The sequence below is a fragment of the Myodes glareolus genome, chromosome 15 (genome assembly GCF_982192425.1).
Source record: "Myodes glareolus chromosome 15, mMyoGla1.1, whole genome shotgun sequence".
Classification (NCBI taxonomy): Eukaryota; Metazoa; Chordata; class Mammalia; order Rodentia; family Cricetidae; genus Myodes; species Myodes glareolus.
In genome coordinates this window covers 50,840,824-50,863,562 of record NC_142040.1, presented here as the reverse complement: position 1 = coordinate 50,863,562, position 22,739 = coordinate 50,840,824, and the positions used below count along the sequence as shown (strand labels likewise).

General features: G+C 40.8%; 1 protein-coding gene across 7 annotated transcripts in view; it reads right to left on the bottom strand.

The window, feature by feature from the left end:
• Cplane1 (ciliogenesis and planar polarity effector complex subunit 1) overlaps positions 1 to 22,739 on the bottom strand; it is a 96,665-nt gene that overhangs the window by 16,682 nt on the left and 57,244 nt on the right. For 5 of the 7 annotated variants that reach the window (XR_007230933.3, XM_048428927.3, XM_048428919.3 and 2 more), the window contains 12 exons: positions 20,196 to 20,480; positions 18,540 to 19,274; positions 16,114 to 16,271; positions 15,142 to 15,271; positions 13,876 to 13,930; positions 12,346 to 12,450; positions 10,744 to 10,815; positions 9,580 to 9,680; positions 9,088 to 9,283; positions 8,749 to 8,898; positions 3,464 to 3,765; positions 1,049 to 1,136 (listed from right to left, as the gene is read on the bottom strand). Coding sequence is in view for 6 of the 7 variants with exons in the window: in XM_048428927.3 (XP_048284884.3) it covers positions 1,049 to 1,136; positions 3,464 to 3,765; positions 8,749 to 8,898; positions 9,088 to 9,283; positions 9,580 to 9,680; positions 10,744 to 10,815; positions 12,346 to 12,450; positions 13,876 to 13,930; positions 15,142 to 15,271; positions 16,114 to 16,271; positions 18,540 to 19,274; positions 20,196 to 20,480 (2,377 nt within the window). In the remaining variant the exon portion in view is untranslated. Of the gene's footprint in view, positions 1 to 1,048; positions 1,137 to 3,463; positions 3,766 to 3,813; positions 4,015 to 8,748; positions 8,899 to 9,087; positions 9,284 to 9,579; positions 9,681 to 10,743; positions 10,816 to 12,345; positions 12,451 to 13,875; positions 13,931 to 15,141; positions 15,272 to 16,113; positions 16,272 to 18,539; positions 19,275 to 20,195; positions 20,481 to 22,739 lie in introns of those variants that run through there. The other 2 variants (XM_048428946.3, XM_085676677.2) reach the window with 2 other exon arrangements.

Sequence of the window (22,739 nt, the reverse complement as noted above, 5' to 3'; positions counted from 1 at the left end):
CTAGTTCCAGGACAGGCACCAAAGTTACACAGAGAAACCCTGTCTTGAAAAACCAACCAAAGAAAAAAACTATAAAAAATATAAAGTGAAAAAAGCAATTACATTTAAGTAAAGCTAGGAAAGCAAAGCAGAAACAGATTGAAAACAAAGAAGGCAAACTGAAAGAAATACTAATGAATATACCACTGAGCCCTATAGATGAAGAAATCATGAAACACTGAACACACACAAAAACCAAACAAACAGGAAAACACAGCGTGGGCTGGTGAGATGGTTTAGCAGATAATATTTCTGCTGCCAAGCCTGACCTCAGTTTGACCTAATGGAGGAGAACCAACCCCCTCAAGTTGTCCTGTGCCTTCCAGGCATGCATTGGCCTTCCCAGCAAATAAATGAACATGTAAGTTTAAACCATTAAATTAACAAGGTCCAAGCATACTTAATAGGCATTTTTAGAACAGAGGGAGAGAAAGAGAGATGGAACCAACACATACTTCCCAACGGTAAACCTTTAAACTGGAAAATCTATCAAGGTGTAAGAAATTCATACCTTGATATTGTAGCAAAAAAGAAAAATGAATAAAAAGTAAGTTTTTAAAATTAACCAGTGATTTTAAGACATCAGTTAGACTGACAGCATATAGGCAGTATAAACTCAACAAATGCTGGGAGAGTGTCTAGTGTTTCATGAGGGAAACACCAGAATTGGAGAAGACATGAGAATTCTGCCGTCAGCTATGTGATGACCTAAATAATCACAGTAAAGCTAAGCTATTTTCAAAGACAAGGATGATTTACCACTCACAGACTTGGAAAGAACTGATAATGGAAGGGGGAATGAAATCCTTAAGGAAACAGATACAGGATGCACACACGTGGTATACACATGCATGTAGGAAAAATACATGTATAACATAAAAAAATAAAAGAAAAATAAAACATTGGGAATAAGGTAGGGAGCAATGGCTTCAGTTTACATGTAAAAAAAGTATTTCTAGCTTTTTTTCGAAGCCAGGCTTCAATACCAGCCCAGGTACCCAACACAAACCTTCTTCAGAAATGCTAATGGCTTTTGAAGCTAATGGTTTCTCAATTTCAGGGCCAGAAGACAATTCCATGTGATCTACCCGTCCAACCTACAGAAAAAGACACACACAGCAAAACAACTGCTGTAAATGTTACTCTTTGATAATGTCAAAATATCATAAATAATTTATGTATATCTTAAGCATTTTAATCATACAACAAAAATGGAAGAAACATGATAAAATCTAGCATGTGTCAACTGTCAGGGATCACGAAGAGCAGGCGTTTACCATGTGCAGCCAAACGGACATGACTTCTCACAAGGGCTAGGCAACAGCTTCCTATGGCTCTGTAGCTGGGGAGAACGTCAGCTACCATCCAGATGTGGAAACGAGGCCCAGAGGGTGAGTGATTTCCACAGTGACAGGAAACGGATTTCAACTCTGGTTCCTAAGCTTCCAAGTTAGTACTTGTTCACAGTGTCCTGGTAGTCCTGTCTCTAGGCCTGCAAACTGTTCTATTAAACTCGGCAAGTGAAAGTGCTGGAAACTGGAGGTGAAGAAGGAAGGTAGTACACGTGGGGAGTGAGGATACGGATACTTGAAAAGGTCCTAGGGAAACCTTTCATAAGCTTACTTAAGAATGTGTGTGTGTGTGTGTGTGTGTGTGTGTGTGAGAGAGAGAGAGAGAGAGAGAGAGAGAGAGAGAGAATACACATATACACATATATGTGTCTGGCTTTAAATTTGCATTACTACTAGTTCAGAAAGCCATTTCAAGAGGGCCTTTGAAGAAAAGGCCTCCACGGACTACTCTGATGCTCAAGGTTCATTTGGCCATGTTCAAGTTTGTGGTTTAAAAAAATAAATAAATAAATAAAATAAAACAACTACCACATCAGCTGCAAGGTGTTGGCACACACATTTGATCCCAGCACTAAGCAGGCAGAAGCAAGCAGATCTCTGAGTTCAAGTCCAGTCTGATCTACAAAATAAGTTCATGGACAACCAGGATTATGCAGAGAAACCCTGTCTCAAAAAACAAAACAAACAAACAGAAAACAGAAAAAAATCTTTGAGAGGAAAATGCCATTGACCGCAGAGATTTCAAGTCACATTCTGGTTTGCAGCTCGGAGCATGGGCTCCCCACTTAAAAGCTTCTGGCAGTTGTTCTCAGCTGGGGGTGATCTGAGTGTTATTTGACAATGTCAGGGAAACAATGGCTGATTGTTAATTACTTGGGTTGTGCTAGCAGCACCTAGTGAGGGAAGACCAGGATGCTGTAAATGCATGGGAAGACAGAGAATTACCTGCAGCTGGGAGTGGGGCTCACTGGTAGAGCACTTGCCTAGTATGTGAATCACCTCAGAACCACAGAAGAAAGAAAAACAATTAACTTGCCCAGTGGTTCTCAACCTTCCTAATGCTGCAAAGCTTTAATACAGTTCTTCGTGTTGTGGTGACCCCAACCATAACATTATTTTTTTTTAAATATTTATTTATTTATTATGTATACAATATTCTGTCTGTGTGTATGTCTGCAGGCCAGAGGAGGGCACCAGATCCCAATTACAGATGGTTGTGAGCCACCATGTGGTTGCTGGGAATTGAACTCAGGACCTTTGGTAGAGCAGGCAATGCTCTTAACCTCTGAGCCATCTCTCCAGCCCCCATAACATTATTTTTATTGCTACTTCCTAACTGTAATTTTGCTGTTATGAATCATAATGTAAATATCTGTTTTCCAATGGTCTTAGGAGAATCCTGTGAAAGGGTTATTTGACCCCCAAAAGGTCATAACCCACAGGTTAACTGCTGATCTAGCCTGTCAATAGTGCCGAGTTTAAAAATTTCTAGCTTAAATTTTTCCCCATTGTTTAACAAAGTCATATATCTAAAATTATATCATATTAATCATACTTATTTAGTTAGGGGGCTTCACCCAGCCCCCTGGCATCCGTTTTTGGAATGTTGGGCGGAAAGATCCATTTCAAAGCTCCCTCCCCTGGGAGTTGCCTCAGTTCAAACTCCACCTCTGTGAAAGCCTGCCAAATGGTGACCTCTCCCCAGGGAGGGTCAAGACCACTCCCACAGGCTATTTAAACTGTCCCCACCCCGAAAATAAACACATGGTCTCCCCTTTTTCCTCTTTCTCTCTCCATGTTTTCCTGGCGGCCACCTGGGAGTGCTGGCAGCCATTAAACATGGGCATCTGCTAATTCGGTCTAATTTGGTCTGATTGAAATTATGTGTGTCGGTGGAGAGATTTGGTCGTTTAAGAAAAAATACTTAACAATACTATGTATTTAATGACTGGCAGCCATCACCACAGGCATGAGCACACACCCCCCTCCCAACACACACACACGCACACGCACACGCACATACACCAAAAGACAAAAACAAAACATTAGGAAATAAGAGTAAGAATAGATACCTTTTCCCAGTGTAGATTCAGTATTTCTGGTGCAGGGAAATCCTGCTCTATATTTTCCACAATGGTCTGCACTGTTAACAGTTGCTCGTCCATCTTCTGAAGCTTGGCAGTAAGATGTTCTAACTTTTGAGCAGCTTGATTTGGAATGCGGCGAGCAGCAGGGCTTGGAGTGGGACAAGGAGCAGGGCTTGGAGTGGGACAAGCAGCAGGGACATCCTGTAGCAGGGTCCAAAGTAAAGATTGTTCCCCAGAGTCCAATTTCGTGCTCTGTTCCTTGAACTGGAAGTTTGGTTCTAGCTGATCTAACATTAATCAAAGAAAAATCAGCATTAATCTTACTTATGGGAAAAGAAGATAAGGATAATCACATTTAAGCCAACATGCCATTAGTTTCCAAATCTCTTATTAGTTAAGAAACTTACACATTTATTTCACTTTCTGGACTGCTGAGATTTATGCCTGTAGTGGATTACAGATCTGAACAATGTAGTACACACAGCTATACACATAGCGATCTGGATGCCGTCTTTATCCCTTCGTACAAACTGCTACTGCATTAAAAAACAACTTCTGAAAACCAACAGCATTACACAGTAAAAGCTAATTCAGTGTTGGCTACCATGCAGAATGTGAACCAAGCAGAAACATTGGAAGACCAACACATTGCTTCTCTTCTAGCTGGCTGCCTCTTTCCTGGCCCCCAACTCAGGAAACACTACTATTCACCATGTTCCCCAAGTCACAGGCCGGAGAGTAAGCGAGGGTGCTCTCCCTCCTCCACGGCTCCATCCCTGTTCTGCTTCACTGGTGTGCTCACAACACAGACCTCAAATAACGTCCTACTTTTTTCCTGTGTAGTCCATCTTCCACAAAGCCTAATTGGACAAATTAAAAACACAAATTTGATATTGTTACTTCCCCCACCAAACCTTTCATGCGTCTCTAACGCCTTACCTTAAAGGTCTAAATGTCTCAGTATGTCTAACAATGGCACAGCCTTCCTTCCACCTCCAAAGCTTCAGCTCTTGCTCCTGCTTTCAACAAATTCGAACTTCCCAAATCCAGCAGGTGCCACAAAACTGCACTACTGCAGTCAAGCCTCAGTCTGAGTGCACTTTCTCCCTTCATCCGTGCCCCCTTGAACAATCACTGTTGGTGTCTCTTTGTAACTGGCCTACCCTCTCAAGGAGATTGGATGTGTGCTGCTCAGTCACCACCCAGCCTGCGCAGCACTGCCAGCCGGTATCTAATAGTCCTAGTTCCCACAGTCACTGCCCACAGGCTGACAACCTGCAGGTACCTTTTCTCTCTTAGTATCTGGTCCCTAAATATTTACAGATGAGAAATCCATTAAAAACACATTATTTTGTCTACTGTACTTCGCTCATAGGAATTTTATGAAGATCAAGCTATATAACAAAGTCTCTGAAAGATAAGAGCTTTTTGAGAGTTTCTGGTCCTAGTCCTGGCTAGCCTTCCCAGGAGAAGATGGTATCAGTGTTGACACTGCCTTACCCTGTTTCAGTTTACTCTCACATTTCTTTATTATCTGACTATTGGTCCTGTTTCTCAGTAGCCTGAAGTGTCTCCTTTAATCACCCTCAGGGAAGATCTGGTATACAATGATGTGGGATTCCCCTATGTATGCTGTGAATGTGTTTGGTTAATGAATAAAGAAGCTGCTTGGGTCTGTCACAGGGCAGAATAGAGCAAAGTGGGAATTCCAAGCAGAGATAGAGGAGAAAGTAGGCAGAGTCAGAGGGATGTCATGTAGCCACTGGAGGAAACAGATGTTGGAACCTTGCTGGTAGGCCACAACCTCATGGTGATGTATGGATTAATAGAGATGGGTTGACTTAATATATAAGAGCAAGCTAAAAAGACACCTAAGCTATTGGTCAAGCAATGACTTAATTAATACAGTTTCTGTGTAATTATTTTGGGTCTGGGTGGTCTGGAACAAAAAAGCAGTCTCCGCCAATAGAGAGAGCTTGAAAAGGAATTCTAGATACACATACAAAAAACAGTTTAGCGCACCTTCTTGGTAGTCGCATTTTTTTTTTTCAGATGGGCTCTGTTTGCTGGCGGCAAGCAGGAAGGAAGTGCTAAGGAAGAAGTCTTCCCTACTCACAATTGGCAGCAAAACCCATGCAGCTCCTTTAAAAAGGCTTCCTGGATTGTGCGAGTTGTGTGAACAACTCTGACTCTTTTGGAAGGTCTGGCTACAGAGCATTTAAATGGGGTTTGTGAGCAGAGTGCTACAACTTACTTAATGGCAACACAGACCTGCTGTGTGCCTGAAAATGGGGCTGTGAGCATGACTTGCAGAGATGGCACTGAACAGACTTCTGCCATGTTGGACTGGGCAGAGGCAAAAGGCAAAACAGAATTAGTCCTAGCCACGCCACTTAGCATTTTAAGAAGCGGTCCTGGTCAGAAAAGGATTACAGATATGCAAAAAAGACACATTCAGATGAAAAAAGACATCTAAATGGGTCACAGTGTTAGATAAATGTACATAGGTTTAAGGGAGAGAATAAAAAGAGTATAGAGAAACTAAAACTAGAGACAGAGTCCAGGCAGTCATAGATTAAAGGAGTAAAAACAAATAAGCCACCTAAAGATGGAATAGACACAGAGAATCTGGAGTATGTATATTATTGTGTATTCTTTGAATTTTTTAACTATAGAGATATTTGATTCTAGGAGCTGATAAGCTAAACCAATATATATATTTCAAAGGTATCTTGACTTGAAAATTTGGGTCTAAGGATATGTTGCTTTGAAAAAGAGGTTCTGCTTTTGTTTCCACAGAAGATGAGAACCTGTGGATCCCTTCCAGACTAATGTAGTTTGATGGACCAAAACCACCTGAAAGGTCTCTGTAAAACCCTAAAATTACTTTTCCCAAAAAACAGCAGGAAGTAGTTTGGAGAGAACTATGCCCAAATTCCCAAGTATTGGTTATAAATGTTTGTTTACATTTAAAGGGGGGATATGCTATAGAGAAGAATACTTCGCATTAATATGGATCTTGGTTTATTGACACAAATTTAAGGTCAATTTTGATATATGTATATTTCTTCTATTAAGGTATTGTGTTTGTGCAGCTCATCTAAAAATTTAATGTATAATCAAGAAATACAGGTTAATATTCTCTTTCCAGGAAACGTGCGGCTAGGGACAGCACCTGCAACTAAGTCATCAGCTTTGGTAAACACCTCTCCCCAGGCGATCTATATTTATAGCAAAAGAGAAAGGAGTAGTATATCCTGGGCATTGTTGAGGGCAGTGACAGGCTGTCTGCAGGTCTATGTGACCACCTCAGGTGGGCCTATGGCTTCAGAACCTGGCTGCCACACCATATAGAAATATGGGCCTACATCATCTATAATAATCAAGCTTCTAGTCATGTTAGGTTTTCTAGATATACAGAGATATATTTCAGATAGATAGGTATTCTTCAAACTTTTCAAAGACTAACAGAATATGGCATTTAAATGTTTTAGGAGCATATGACTTCATGACAATGAGACATATCTGTTCCTGGCAGCACCAATCTACTTCAAGAGGATGATAGGCATCTAAGAGGCTCCTTATGGAGTTTATTAGCCATTTGGGCAAGAAACTGCTCTTGCCTGAACTGCTTGATGTTATGCTACATGAACTGGACATGCAGGACACACAGAGAAATGACTGATGAACTTGCCTAAAGCGAGACAGTCCTTCAGGGTTCCTGCTTCATGAAAGAGTCTGCCAGACATTCTGCAGACATATGTCTGTGTCTGCAGGACACAGACAAACTGTCAATATAGGCAGAACTATCTTTGAAATTTCCTGCTTCATGGAAAAGTCTACCAGAAACTATGGGCCTATAGGCTGAAAATGGATCCCCAATGTTACAGAAGAACTTAGGATGACTGTCCAGGCAGTGAGATTTCTCTGTCATTTCTAGAGTTTTGGAAGTTGCTTACAATGCACTTCCTGTTAACTTAGGTAATATTATATCCTTCTGCGGTCTTTGATGCAGTTGAAGAATAGTTTTAATTATAGTTTTCCTTAGAATAAAAGATAAAGTAGATATAAATATTGTAACTTTTGTAATTCTTGCTTGATACCTGTTGTGTTGTATATAATCTTGTTAGGTTAAAGTTAAAACCTTCCTTTTTATTTAGACAGAAATGGGGAGGTGATGTGGGATTCCCCTCTGTGTGCTTTGAATGTGTTCGGTTAATAAATAAAGAAGCTACTTGGGTCTATCACAGGGTAAAAGAAAGTAAGGCAGGAATTGCAAGCAGAGATAGAGAAGAAAGTAGACAAAGAGTCAAAGAGACACCATGTAACTGCCAGAGGAGACAGATGTTGGAACCTTGCCAGCAGGCCACAACCTCATGGCAATACACAGATTAATAGAGATGGGTTGATTTAAGATGTAAGAGTTAGCTAAAAGTATGCATAAGCTAATAATAGGCCAAGTAGTAGTGTAATTAATATAGTTTCTGAGTGATTATTTGGGTCTGGGTGGCCAGGAAATAAACAAGCAGTCTCCACTAACAATACAGTAGAAACCCAAAATGGCCTTGACATGTAAGGGAGGAAGCAGACTGTCATATATGCTTATACATATACACAAGCATGAACAATTAGTTAAAAAAAAAAAGAGGTCATAAATTTGCAAAGAAGGGTATATAAGAGTATTTGGAAGGAAAAAAAAGGATAGGAGGAAAAATTATACAATTATATCTCAAAAGCAAAACAAACACCCCTGAGTTACTAGTTGGCTACCATGCCCATGTATTTACTAGGTGCTATTACAAATTTCCTGCACATACACTTTCATTTGTGTGTGATGGGCAGGATGAGTGTGCGTGCCACCATGTGAGTGTGGAGGTCAGAGGACAATTTTAGGGAGCTGGTTTTCTTCTATCATGGGATCTGGAACTGAACTTGGGTTATCAGGCTTAAGAGTGAAAGTGCTTTTACTGGCCCTGAGTTTTCCTTCTTTTCAAAGATGAGAATTCCTCCTTTTAAACATCAGAATACTAAAGGGCTCAGACAAGATGTTTATTTTCACTTTATTACCTGGGGGAAAATGTGCACAAGAGATATGAAGTCTTCTTGCAAACTATCGTGGGTATCGTGGGCTTAGAGCCACGGTTGCACCTCATTTACATACCTTATCCCTTTCTCTTTCAAGTGCCTTAGAAAAGACCAAGAAGCAACACTTCTCTCTAACACAACAGGAATCGAGGGAGGGAGGGCCATGCAGTACACTGGCTGTTTACCTCTGTCCTGCTGCCTGTCTGACGGGATCACTGAGAGAATCCCAGGTTCCTTCACGTCCACAACATTTGCTTTCCAGTTATTCCCATCCAGAGAAGATTTAGTCCCTTTTGCAGGTTCAGAAATTAAACCTAGAGTAGAACTTGCAGATTCTGTCAAGAACATAAAAGACAGACAAACACTGATTGTAAATTTCCAATCCAGGCAACTGAAAGGCTAATGGTACATTTCTAAATGTCAACACAAGCATGTATGTAGGGATCTAGGAAATTTTGGGTAACGTAACAGGGCTTAATACATCTTAGTGTGTTTAATTTATTTTAATGTAGGAAAAAAATTACCTTGACTCTCAAAAGCATGAAGAGGAACAGCATTGACAACTGAAGCTGCCATACAATGCAACTCTGCAGACAATGGGCCCTCTGGAGGATGGCTCTGTGGCTGGATAACACTGTCATCTGAAGGCTCCTCACTGGCAGGTAATCCCAATAGGTCGTCAGCTTCAATGTCAATCACATCTATGTAAGTGTGTCTAGCCTGAGTTAAACACATACCAAATGGGTGGTGATGTTAGTTTGTCATCCTTCTTACTGCTAACAAGCAAGCATGTGCAGGCCTAACTTGCAGAAAGCGGCAATGCGTTAGAGCGTTCTAGTTGGAACAGTACAGAGCACTGCTCTGAAGTAACACTCCAGTCCCTTTCGGCTTTTCTCACAGAGCTGTGCACATCTTTATACCCATTTCACCTACAAAACGGGGGATTATATGGATGGCCACAGTAAGTTTGAGACAAGGTTATTATTAAAATTCAGTGCAGACACCAAGGCTATTACCAAATGAGGTGGGGAAGTAGACAAAGGCTTCTCTGATATTCCCGTGACATTTAGACAGACATCTGGAATCAAGAGTTGAGGAACATTCAAAGGTTCATGTCCTGGAAATTAAGGAAAGAAAATTAGAAATGTTAAATATGTCTATAGTCATTAATTTTCTAAGAACAAGACTGCAGCAAAACAATATAAAATGTGTATTTCTTATAGAAGTTTCCTAGGTATCAATATATTAAATAAAATCCAACCAATTCTAGTCTAAGAGTTGATTTTCTATAAGGAAATTTATAATTAAAGACACGGGAGTACTCTTCTTTTATGAATAACATACATGGAAAATAATGTATCTAAATTGTGTAAAAGTTATAATTTCCTATTTATATCTTAAATATATTAAATTATTTTACTTAAGAGAAATACACATATTAGCTACATTTTAAAAACTTTAAATACTTAAGTCATGCTGAGATAATTCTTACTCTTAAAATGGATTTAGGATCATCACAGGACAGGCTCACTGCTAACTTTTATAGCTTAAACTGTTGGGAGCTGGAGAGACGGTTTAGCAGGTAAGAGCAAACACTGATTGTTCATCCAGAGGATTCAATTCCTAGCACCCACATGGCAGTTCACAACTGTCTGCAACTCCAGTTTCAGGGGATCTGACACCCTCATACAGACATACATGCAGGCAACACACCAGTGCACATAAAATAAGAATAAATAATTTTTTAAAGTTATAAATAAATAAATAAAACATTCTAACAGCTGAATTTCATTAGTTATTTGCCTCTTATTCAACAGTAAATAAACAGGCTCTCCACTACAAAGGTAAGCAGACAGCTGAACCCTGCTTTTGTCCAAGGACTCAAATCTACTTTTCCAGCATTTTGTTTTTAATAAATTATTACTTGACAATTCATATGTAAAATACAATTCATATCATATCAACTCTACTGAAAAACTGCTAATAAAGCTTGAATCTTAAATCACAGGTTAGCTTTAAGATCTGAGGAAGAAAAAACAAAACCATTTAAGTTGTCACCCTATCTCTATGAAGCCACTTGCTTGGTGAAACTGTTTTCTAAGGGAGTGACTTTGGCTTTCGCATTATGCAGACATAACTTTAATAAGTCAAACTTAATCTCAGAGAACAAGAACTCACACCTGAGGTAGCAGAAATGACTTGTTGATTTTTACCACTTTCAGAACCAACTTCTTGGGAAGTACTTTCCTTATCTTGTAGTAAATTCAAATATATGAGGGAAAAAGAAAAAAGAAAAATAATTTCACAAACATAGGAAAATTAAATATATAAAGACAGATAGTTAGTGTATGGAAAAGGTGGTGGGAAAATAGACTGCCAGCTTAATTAATATAATATGACCCTGGCTTAATTTCCCCCAACTCAAAGAAAAGAAGGGAGAAGAAAGAAAATAACCCTAAAAACTATCTAACACATTAACACATCAATGCTCTCAACAATCAGAAGCAGGTTAAATATTCCTTTGCACAACTGCAAAAGGAATAAACTACTCATGCAACAGAAGGGAGTGTTTAAAGTAGAAAGGAAAGGAAATGAAAAAGACACAGATAAACCTGAAAATAAGCTAGCTGGCAATTTTCAGATATAAGGTGACAATAACATTATTTTACATGACAAAAAAGGTATTCCATGTCATCGAATTTTCTCAGACTTAAACAACTAAGTAACAACATACTAAGGATTATTATATATTTTAAATACCACTTCACTAGTATCTATTTTATTAGTATGCACAAACTATGCACTAATATTGAACACACATGTGCGTCACCTTCCACAATGCTGCAAATGCACTGTGATGTAAATACAGCATAAAGGAACACCATGCTAGGATACTCTATGAGAGTGTCTAAAGGTAACTGGGAATGGGACATGACAGTTAAATTCTCAGGGAAAAGCTAGGAATATGGAAATACCCAAGGACCAGGAGTTCAGGTACTATGAAAGGGCACTTTTGCTATGCTCTGCACCTAGCTATATGAAATGTATTATTTCATATTTGATATAGCTTGCTATATTATTATATCAATGAGTACTTAAGCATTTTATAAGAAGACAAAGCCAGAGGTGTAATAAATATTTGGAAAGGGTCTGCACTTCTGCCCATGGACAAGCCACTTGCCCTCTCAGCCTAACCACAGACTAGTCTTATTCTCACGTCAGCTTCACTAGCCAGAGCCCCAAGCCTCTCACCCTAGGTCCACATGACCAGTGAAGGAAAAGCCTGACCTAGGGAGTCTAATTTGAACATTCTTTATACTCACTCGAGCTCTTTAACAGGCTTGCAATATCTATTTTATGAAAATATCTATTTTACTTAAATTATAAGTCCAGGTTATCATAATGATATTTCAGATTATCATAAATGCTGTTTCTAATTTTTCCTAGAAAATTAAGGATAACTTGGGATAAGCAACTAATATCACATAATTTTAAATTCCCTTTAAATTACTGCCTTAAAGAAAATGTATAAATATCTACCAAAGTTTAAAAGACAATACTTTTTAATCACGTGAATGTGTGACTGTATGCTGGGTAAGTAGAGATACCCACAGAGGCCAGAAGACTACATCAGATCCTCTGCATCTGGAATTACAGTCACTTGTGAACTTCCCAACACAGATGCTAGAAACTGAAGTCAGTCTGGAAGATATCAAGTGCTCTTAACCACAAAGCTAGGTCTTCAGCTATACATGAATGTTTTTAACATTTAAAGTATTTACCTGGGTCTGTGTTTGTACTTGCATCCTGACTTCCCACAACTCTCTTTTGTACAGAGGCCATGAAATGCAGTCCAGCTGAAGTGTGAACATCATTTTCTAACATTTCTTAAATGTAACAAAATATGGAAAGCAATCACTGAGAGCCAGCATATTATTGGAAGCACAGTAACCAGAGGTGTATGTTGGGATGATATCAAAGAACATTTTCTACATGCGATGCTGTATAACTACATCTTAAAGACACAGTGAATCGAACCCACACTTTGAGAGGACACAGTGGTCGGGCCCAGAAACCTAGAGCCTTCTCCTCTTGCTAATGAAGATCCAGTGGAAGCAATGTGATCAGATCGCTACTGGAAAAACCCACCTCACCAGAGGAAGGCAGAGTTGAATGAATAAAACCAAAGACAATCAGATAAGACTTCTGCAGCTATGTTACAAGGGAGGTAAGAAAGGCTGGGACTGGCTGGCTGAGAAGGAAAAGTAAAAGGTAGAATGTGGGGGTTGTCATTTGGTTGGTATTAATATAAATGGAGACAGAGAACATAGCAAGGGAAAAAAAGCAGTTGGGCAGGAAAGACAATGAAATCCAACTTCACGAGTTACAAGCGGTCTTTCCCCAAGCAGAGAAGCTCAGCAGGAGCAGAATCCAAGTACCAAGTATATTATGGCAAGCTCAGTTAGACTGAGATTCTACGAGGAGATGGCCTACAAAGACTAGATGGTGGTGCACGCCTTTAATCCCAGCACTCGGGAGGCAGAGGCAGGCGGATCTCTGTGAGTTCAAGGCCAGCCTGGTCTACAGAGTGAGTTCCAGGACAGGCTCCAAAGCTACAGACAAACCATGTCTAGGAAAAAAAGAGAGAGAGACAGACAGACAGAGACTAACAATTACACATAATAAATTAGGTATAATAATATAAACATAAAACAACTGAGTGTATAAACACATAGTTGGACTTTGATCTTAGTTTCAGGCAGTTCTCAACACCTTTAGAAGTTCTTAAATAAGAGTGAGCAAGAGTGGGCTCTTTTTTTTCTTTTTCTTACAAGAGCTGCTTTACTGGGGTGGGGGCAGGCATGCCTATAATTCCAGCACTTGGGAGGCTGAGGCAGAGACAAGCAGATTACTTATTTCGAGGCCAGCCTAGTCTACAGAGCCAGTTCCAGGACAGTCCACCTCAAAAAACAAAACAAAACAAAAAGAAAAACAAAGAAAAAAAAAGAATCCTGTGATCATGATGTCTCTTCACAGCAAATAGAACACTGACTAAGATAGTAATTTAGTCTCAGTTTTATATTACATTTATGTCTTCCCTCTCCCACCCCAAGAAAAGTTTCTCTGTGTAGCTCTGGCTGTTTTGGATCTTGACTTATAGACCAGGCTGGCCTCTAACTTGGAGATCCACCTGTCTTTGCCTCCTAAGTGCTGGGATTAAAGGTGTGTGTTACCACCGCCCAGTCTTATTATATTTATTTCTAAAAATCTGACTTAACATTAAACTTAGACATTACATTAATCATACATACCAAAAGGAATGTCAAATTTTTCCAAAGGCTGAGAATCACCATGTCCTAGTTGTTCCTAAATAGAGCCAAACAATGTATTAACAACTCAAAGGTGTTTATTTTGGAAAAAAATCCATCTAATAGCTATAAAAATTGAATTCATGGGGCTGGAAAGTTGGCTCAGCGATTAAGAGCATTGCCTGCTCTTCCAAAGGTCCTGAGTTCAATTCCCAGCAACCACATGGTGGCTCACAACCATCTGTAGTGAGGTCTGGTGCCCTCTTCAGGCATGCAGGCATACACGCAGACAGATACTGTATACATAAATAAATAAATATTAAAAAAATTGAATTCATAGTTAGAGGTTTAATTTCCATTATTTTAGGCCTGTTTACTCTGTCAAAATAAGTGTACAAGAATTCATAAAATCCATATGTCAAGTAATAAAATAGTATTATCAATTTAATACCAACTTACAAATAACCATGTACTGGTCTTCACGGCAGAGCAGACTGACACTCAAACTGTACTTCTATTAAACTCTTTAATAAACTCAAAGATATTTAGTATCTCTATACATGGTCATGAGGACTCAATTAAAAAGCAAGGCTTTAAAACATACATGATTGAAATTATATATCTCTTTGATTTTTTTTCCAAATTCAGAATGAATGATTATAGAGATTTGACTTATAAAATAGGTTATATAGCAAATGTACCTGGATAAGCCTGGAGGCTTCTCAGCCTCCAAGAGGAAATGATAACATCATGCACCATGAGTGACTTCTACACAGCAGTCACCAGGCAGATCACACACCATATGCATTAAGACAGAAGAAAACCCATAGTGACTTTTTTTTTTAAAAGATTTATTTATTATGTATAGAGTGTTCTGTCTGTACATCATAAAAGGGTACCAGGCCTCACTACAGATGGTTGTGAGCCACCATGTGGTTGCTGGGAATTGAACTCAGGACCTTTGGAGGAACAGTCAGTGCTCTTAACCTCTGAGCCATCTCTCCAGCCCCCACCCCCAGAGTGACTTCTACACAGCCGTCACCAGGCAGATGTGCTAAGCTGCAGTTTTCAATTTGCCGTCCAGTTGTTTCTCACGTTCACACTGAGTGTGTCTGTGTGTGGAGGGAATCAGCAGAGCTCAGGTGTATAATGATGGCCAGACCCTTCAAACCACAGCTTAAACCTTCCAGCAACCAGGCTACACAGCCACAGAGAAACACCAAAGTGCTCCATGCAAGTTAGGGATGGATTACTATAGCTGCTCTGTACCTTGGGCTCCGTGATGACTTCCGACCCGTTACTAATGAGGGACTCCTCTGGTCGGAAACTAACACTTGGTTTTCCTCTCGGCTTCTGGGCTCTTCCTTCCCGCAGCGCTCTTTCAGCTTGCCTGCTCTGCCTGAAGGAGACAACAGCACAGGGCATGGCTTCCCTTACAGTAACTTTAGGTTCTCATCTGGGTCTTGCCACTTGAAAACAACTGCTGAAAATCCATTTCACTAAGGCTTAACTAAACTAACAAGACACTCCGCGGGAATACACAGTCATGGGGGACCCTGATTGAGCACTCTGACTTGGTCAATAGCATGTGGAGACAGGTGTACACCTTCGAAGCAGCTTCCAAACTCTCTCTCTTGTATGGTAAAAACTGGTGCCAGAAGCCCTGTGGAAACCTCCTCTAAGCTCCTTCAGGAGGCTAAGTAAGAGCCTCAGCAAGGAGAGCTCAACACTGCAAAAACCAGCATTGGTAAATTTGAACACGTGTTCTATACTCATAACATACTAATCAACACGTCTTGAATACCCGCTGCAGGTCAAAGGCTGTCATAGGCTCTCTTCAGTTCGACTTGGGAAGCACATCTCCTAGTGCCAAGACACTTCCTACCATCCCCGACTCTCCTGCACCTCCTAACAGTTTGGGGGATACCGGTGAAGTGAGGAAAAGTAAATATTGGCTCAAAGAGCTAACTGTTCATGGAATTTTACTTGATCCCAGAAATTAGTACTACAGAACATACCTGTTCATTCTGTCACAGAAACATGGGGAAAAGCGCTCCAACCCATGAAAGGTAAGAAAGAAAAATGGAGAGGCGGAAAAAGCATTTTTCACACAGGAAAAATCATCCCTCTCCGCGAGATTAACTGACACTACGAACTACATTCCTATGAAGGAACTGAAGCGGGACCATCGTTAGGACCCAGGCATACAACACATCAGGTAACATTTCATTCAGAACTCACCTCTTCTTTCCTTGTTTCATTTTAGACGGTTCCATGTTGACCTTTAAAAGCTGAAGATGCCCAGAGTCACCTTGTTCAAACACATTATGTGCTAGTTTTTGCTGGCTCCTTTTAAATGCCATGAGGTTTTCAAGTGGGATAAGTTGGGGCTTCTTGTACTGCAGAAAGAAAGCGTAACAACTCAAATACACAATCATGTTGAAAAAACAAAGAAAACATTTGTTTAAATTAAACTAAGACACATAAGAGACAGAACACTGACTTGGACAGGAAGAATGAATATCCGCCTTTTAGACAATTAGAGAGGGCTGTTAAATTTCATATATGTCTTTTGTACTTCCTCCCCTGGAGACTGGCTCAGGGCCTTGAGGAAGCTAAGCCAGTACTCGAGAGACCACTCAGCTGCACCCTTTGTCCTCAACTGAGTCATTTTGTTTTAAAAGTAAAGTCCCCATCTTCTAAATTGCATTTCCATATAAAATATTTCTCCCTGTGAGAGAAATATATGTAGGGCATTTTACTGACCGTAAATACAGGAGGCAGGATGTAGTGGCTTGGAGACTATAGATGGAGGGAGCTTATCAGCATATGCTGATAGCCCTAAACAGGGTCAGGAGAACTTGTGGTAATAATAAAAAAAGCTTAAAAAATTGTTCTCAAAATGATAAAATTTCCCCATCTTTAATCTCCTCCTCTGTTCATAGTATGTTCAGAACAGGAGGCATGGCTGATACTTCCTCTAATGACTAACCCTTACTTCCTGTAGCAGCACCAATGGGGGTAAAGTGGACCTGAGAACAAGTCACTCAGCCACTGCCCTAATACAAGTTAGAAGCTAAACCATCATAAGTTCGTAAATCAAAGACAATGTCTTTGAAGAGAACTTGGTATGTTTACAAAGCTACTGACAAACTGCCATGTGCTTAAAAACGTTTATCTGAAACTAATTTGAAGATGATGGTATCACAATTGCTAAGAACTTCAAGCACACCATGTGCACTTACTACACACACTCTCTCTTTATCTGGTAAATTGTATTTTACTTATATCTTTTTGTTGTTGTTGTTGTTGTTGTTTGTTTTTCAAGACACGGTTTCTCTGTAGCTTGGAGCTTGTCCTGGAACTAGCTCTTGTAGACCAGGCTGGCCGAACTCACAGAGATCCGCCTGTCTCTGCCCCCCGAGTGTTGGGATTAAAGGTGTGCGCCAGCACCATCTGGCTTATTTTACTTATATCTTATGTATGCAAAAAATGCACTAAAGAGTGTAAATTCTGCTATTTATATTTAAAAAACCCTAAAATATTTAAGATGTAAAATAATTTAAAATCTGAATTCTATGCTGTCTGTAACAGAAGAATTACTTTAAGAAATAGGCTGATAAAGCCAGGTGGTGGTAGCAAGTGCCTTTAATTCCAGCACTTGGAAGGCAGAGGCAGGCGGATCTCTGTGAGTTTGAGGCCAGCTTAGTCTATAAAGCCAGTTCCAGGGTACCCAGGACTGTCACACTGAGAAACCCTGTCTCAATAAACAACAACAACAAAGAAGTAGGCTAAACAGTTCAGCAGGTAACGCGCTTACTGCTGAGCAATGACCCGATTCTGTTCCCCAGAGCCCACAGGTAGCAGAGAACCAGTCCACACAAGCCGTCCTCTAACATCCGACTGTGTACACATGTATGCACACTGTGCTGCACAATTCTGTGTCAACATGACACAATATAAAATTGTCTTGAGAGGCGGGAACCTCAATAAAGAAAATACCTCCAAGGGCCTGGCAGTGGTGGCACACGCCTTTAATCCCAGCACTCGGGAGGCAGAGGCAGGTGGATCTTTGTGAGTTTGAGGCCAGCCTGGCCTATAGGAGCTAGTTCCAGGACAGCCAGGACTGTTACACAGAGAAACCCGTCTCAAAAACAACAACAACAAAAACAAACCAAAAAAGAAAAAGAAAAGGAAAAAGAAAAGAAAATGCCTCCATAAGATTGGGCTGTAGGCAAACCTGGAGAGAATTTTCTTAATTAGCGATCAGTGGGAGAGGCCCCAGTCCATTGTGTGTAGTGCCAATCTTGAACTGGTGGTCCTGGGTTCTACAAAAAAGCAGACTGAGCAACCCAGTAAGAGCACCTCTCCATCGCCTCAGCTCAGCTCCTGCTTCCAGGTTCCTGCCCTGTCTGAGTGCCTGTCCTGACTCCCTTCAATGGTGAACTTTAAGTGATGAGGTGGTATAAGCCAAATAAACCCTTTCCTCCCTGAATTGCTTTTGGTCATGGTGTTTCATGCCAGCACCAGTAGCCCTAACTAAGACATATACCCATACTCATTATAAATAGATGTTAAAACATGTTTTTGAGCTCTCACAGAACAAACAGAGTTCACAGCATGGGAAAACACAACAGCTTGTCAATCACCACACAAAAAGTCATTACCGTGTTCTCCAGGGGCAAACATGAATGAAGCAATGATAGCTGTGGGTTTTGTTTCCTTTCTGGGCCAGATTTGGTAGGTACTGAGGGCAATCTACTTGATGCTCTTGGTGGTGATGAGAATATACAAGGCGGCTTAAACTGCAGGTGTAATAAAGGAAGTCCAAAAGAATTCTGAGGAGCTGTCTCAGGGGGCCCTGGTTTAACATCAAACACACTTTCTGGTTTTATAAATACTGAAGAAGCCTGCCGAGGTGTCAAGTACATATCCAAGTTCGCATGCTGAGGGGTGTCTCTGAGGACAGCATCTGCCTTGTTCATGGTTTCCGCACTGTAGTGGCTTGGATCTGAGTGGCATGGTGAGGTAGGCTGCACAGTTCTCTGCGACAGAGGAGGCTGGCAAGAATCAGATAATCCCCAAGCCTCTTTTGGTTGGGCTTGAGGTCTCAAAGGAACCTCCGGAATTCTTCCTAGAGGTAAGGAAAGGGGCTTGAATTCGCGCTTGGGCTGAAAATGAAGCAGGGGGAACCCACTCCCAGGAGTGACTGCTCTGGCCGGTGGGATCAGCTGTGGGGCCCTCTGGACAGCAGCAGGGGTGAACAGCAGCTGGAGGCCGGTGTCTCCAGCAGGAGCGCGAGAAAATGAAGTGGGTTCCAAGTTTGGAGATGCTCCAGTTTGTCCTCTCATCTTAGGCTGGCCATCTAATTGACACAAAGGAATACTCCCATGTGCAATGTCCTGAAAGAAAAATAGTAATATATAAATTTACATTATATTACAATTTTTGGCAAATAATATCTAGTATGATGTGAATAGATAGCATGTTAGAAAAACTGCTAAAAAAAAAACCATTTATTCCAATAACAAAAAGCCAATGATTAATCAAATAGGACACAAACACTACTTACTGTGTGTGCGTGTGTGTGTGCATGCACGTGCACATGTGTGATGATTAGCCTTAATTGTTAACCTGACACAACCTAGAATCATGAGGGAAAATAGTTTCAATAAGAGATTGTCTACAGTGGGTTGTCCTATGAATATGTCTGTGGAAGATTCTCTAAGATAACTCACATGGGAAGACCCAGACCACAGTGGGCGGCACCATTCTCTAGGCATGGGAAATGACGCTGAGCACAAGCAAGTAAGGCAGATTTTCGTTCCTCTCTACTCTTGACTGTGGATGGGATATGACAACATGCTTCAAGTTCCTTCTACTTTGACCTGCAATGAACTGTAGCCTGGAACTGCAAAGTAAGATAAACTCTTTCTCCTCCAAGTTGCTTTTATTCAGGTTATTTTATGAAAGGAACAGAAATAAAACCAGAATAGAATGATTGAGGGTCCATGTGCAGGTAGAGACCATAGGACCACCTTGGGTGTCATCAGGTGCCATCCATTGTTGTTGCTGTTTTGGCTTTTATTGTTCTAAAACAGGGTCTCTAATTGGCCAAGAACTCACCAGTAGGTTAGGCAAGTTTGAAGTGAGCCCAGAGATCTGTCACTACCTCCCCAGCGCTGGGATTGGGTGTGCACCATGACTGACTTTTCTTTAACACTAGTTCTGATAAATGAACTTCAAACATTTAAAACCTCAAACATGAACTTCTCCCAATTGAGCTGTCTTTTCCGTTCTAATGGTATCTTTGTGTGAATTACCTCTGCATTTCCATTACTGTCCTGATCAGGTCGGCTGACTCCTCCATGGTCTGGTGGGCTGTTCTTGCCAGGCTCCCGGCTACATTCTCCCATGGGCTCTGGGTTAGCGAAAAATCTCTGTCTGCTATTGACCTCAGAAGCACAATCACTCCTTGTGGGCTTTGATGCTGGGCTTTGCCCAGCATGCACAGGATGAACCTGCTGGAGAAGCCGATGCATGTCTGGGAGATTAGCAACGGACGGTCCTACTATTTGCATCAGGCTCAGGAAATTAATCTGCTGCAGCTAGAATAAAACAAAATAATACCTTAAACAAAATGAAAAGGCCGGGAAGTGGTGGGCACAAGTCTTTAATTCCAGCACTTGGAAGGCAGAGGCAAGAGGATCTCTGATTTTGAGGCCAACCTGGTCTACAGAGTGAGCTCCAGGACAGTCAGGGCTATGCAGAGAAACCCTGTCTTGAAAAAACCAAAACCAAAACCAAACCAAAACAAAAACCAATGAAAAGATGTTAAGATACCAGCAAGAGCCACATTCTCAAATGCTAAGTGGAAAACCAAAGCAAGTAGGTTTATTTATTTTTTTTAAGGGAGAGATAATGGTATAACTTCCTGTCATCTTGGGACGTGAATTCTAAATCAGGAAAAAGAGGGGATTAATTGCACAACTAACTTGTATAAGATACCCAGGAGTAACCTACTGGAGTGAGACGATGCTTGAGAATAAGTATGTTTTGAACAAGTTTTCAAAATAGAAAAGAGCAGAACAACACATGAGAAGAATGATCAACTAAATGAAAGGTAAAGGCAGGTACCAGCAGTTCCAAACTTTGCTGAACACAACAATCACCTCAGGAGCATTAGAAATTCCCAAAGTCCACGTCACTCTCATCACTAGTATCAGAGTCTGAGGATAAGAGCTAGGATCAGTATGCATTGAGATGGGTTAAGTTTTCTACATGCAGAAAACCTTGACAAGAACCAGCTGAACAGAAGGCAGACACCAGGTTTGCTGAGCAGCAGGCTAAGCATAAGTCTCAGACTGAGCACAGGTGTCTTGGAGAACCTGTTCATCAAACCACTCCGCTCAGCTTGTCCTCCACAATTGCTGATTCAACAGGTCTAGGTAGGACGTCTCTTTCATTCTTTTAGAATCTTTTAGTTTTACTTATATGTGTATGGATACAGTGTATTTTATTTGTATTTTAATAAATAAAGTTTGCCTGAAGGTCAGAGTGCAAAGTTAAGCCAGTAGAGGCCAGGGAGTGGTGGCACACACCTTTAATACCAGGACTTGGGAGATAGAGGCAGATGGATCTCTGTGAGTTCAAGGCTATCCTAGGCTGGGCGGACAGAGGAATCTAAAGCGGAAGACACAGGAGTGTGGAGTCTGGGGATTTGTGGAGACAGGATCTCGCCCTTTCAATCTGAAGATTTGGTAGAGGTAAAAAGGTCATTCTAGTGGTTGGTTGCTTTGCTTTTCTGATCTTCAGGTTGAACCCCAATCTCTGTCTCTGGGTTTTTTGTTATTTGTGCTACATATGTGTATTTTGCCTGCAAGTATGTCTGAGCACCACGTGTGTTTCTGGTGCCCCCAGAGGGCAGACAGCATCAGTATCCCTAGGACTAGAGACAAGGATGTTTGTGAGCTACCATGTGGGTTTTGGGAATCAAACATGGGTCTTCAGAAAGAGCAGCAAGTGCTCTTAACTGCTGAACCAACCTTTCCTTCAGCCCCTAGAAATTTTATCCCTAAGATCTAAGTGGTGTTCATGTTATGGGTCCGGGAATCAAGCTGAAAAACATTGGACTTGCAAGAGTATAGTAGAAAAATACTGAAGATAAAGGTTGGTAGTGAGGTTTTCTAGACCAACGTTCATCCTACTTGATGAAATAAAGCAAGAGGGCAGTATAACAAGGCTTTAAAAATTATAGTTTCTATTGAATGATAATAGGGTTTCTATTGCTGTGAAGACACCATGACCATGGCAACTCTTATAAAGGAAAACATTTAATTGGGATACCTTACATTTTCGGAAGTTTAGTTCATTATCATGATGGTGGGAAACACGGTGGTGTGCAGGCAGTCGTGGTGCTGGAGAGGGAGCTGAGAGTCCTACATCTTGACTTGCAGGCAACAGAAATTCACAAACTGGGCTTAGCTTGAGCAAAGAGCCCTCAAAGCCCGCCTCCAAACTGACACACTTCCTCCAACAAGGCCATACCTGCTGCAATCAAGCCACACCTCCCAACAGTGCCACTCTATTTGGGGGGTTATTTTATCTCAAAGAAAAGGGGTAACCAACTCCTGCAAGTTGTTCTCTGAACTTCTCATGTATGCAGGGAAATGCACACACACACACACACACACACACACACACACACAAACAAAACAAAGAGGAACATATTACAAGAAAAATAATTAAGCCTAAAAAGAAAATATCTGATCAAATACATTACTTGGCATGCTAACTTAAAAACTAATAGAAAATTGCATTTATATAATCTGGCCTCCAGAGATAACAGCATTATCCTTATTGTGTAT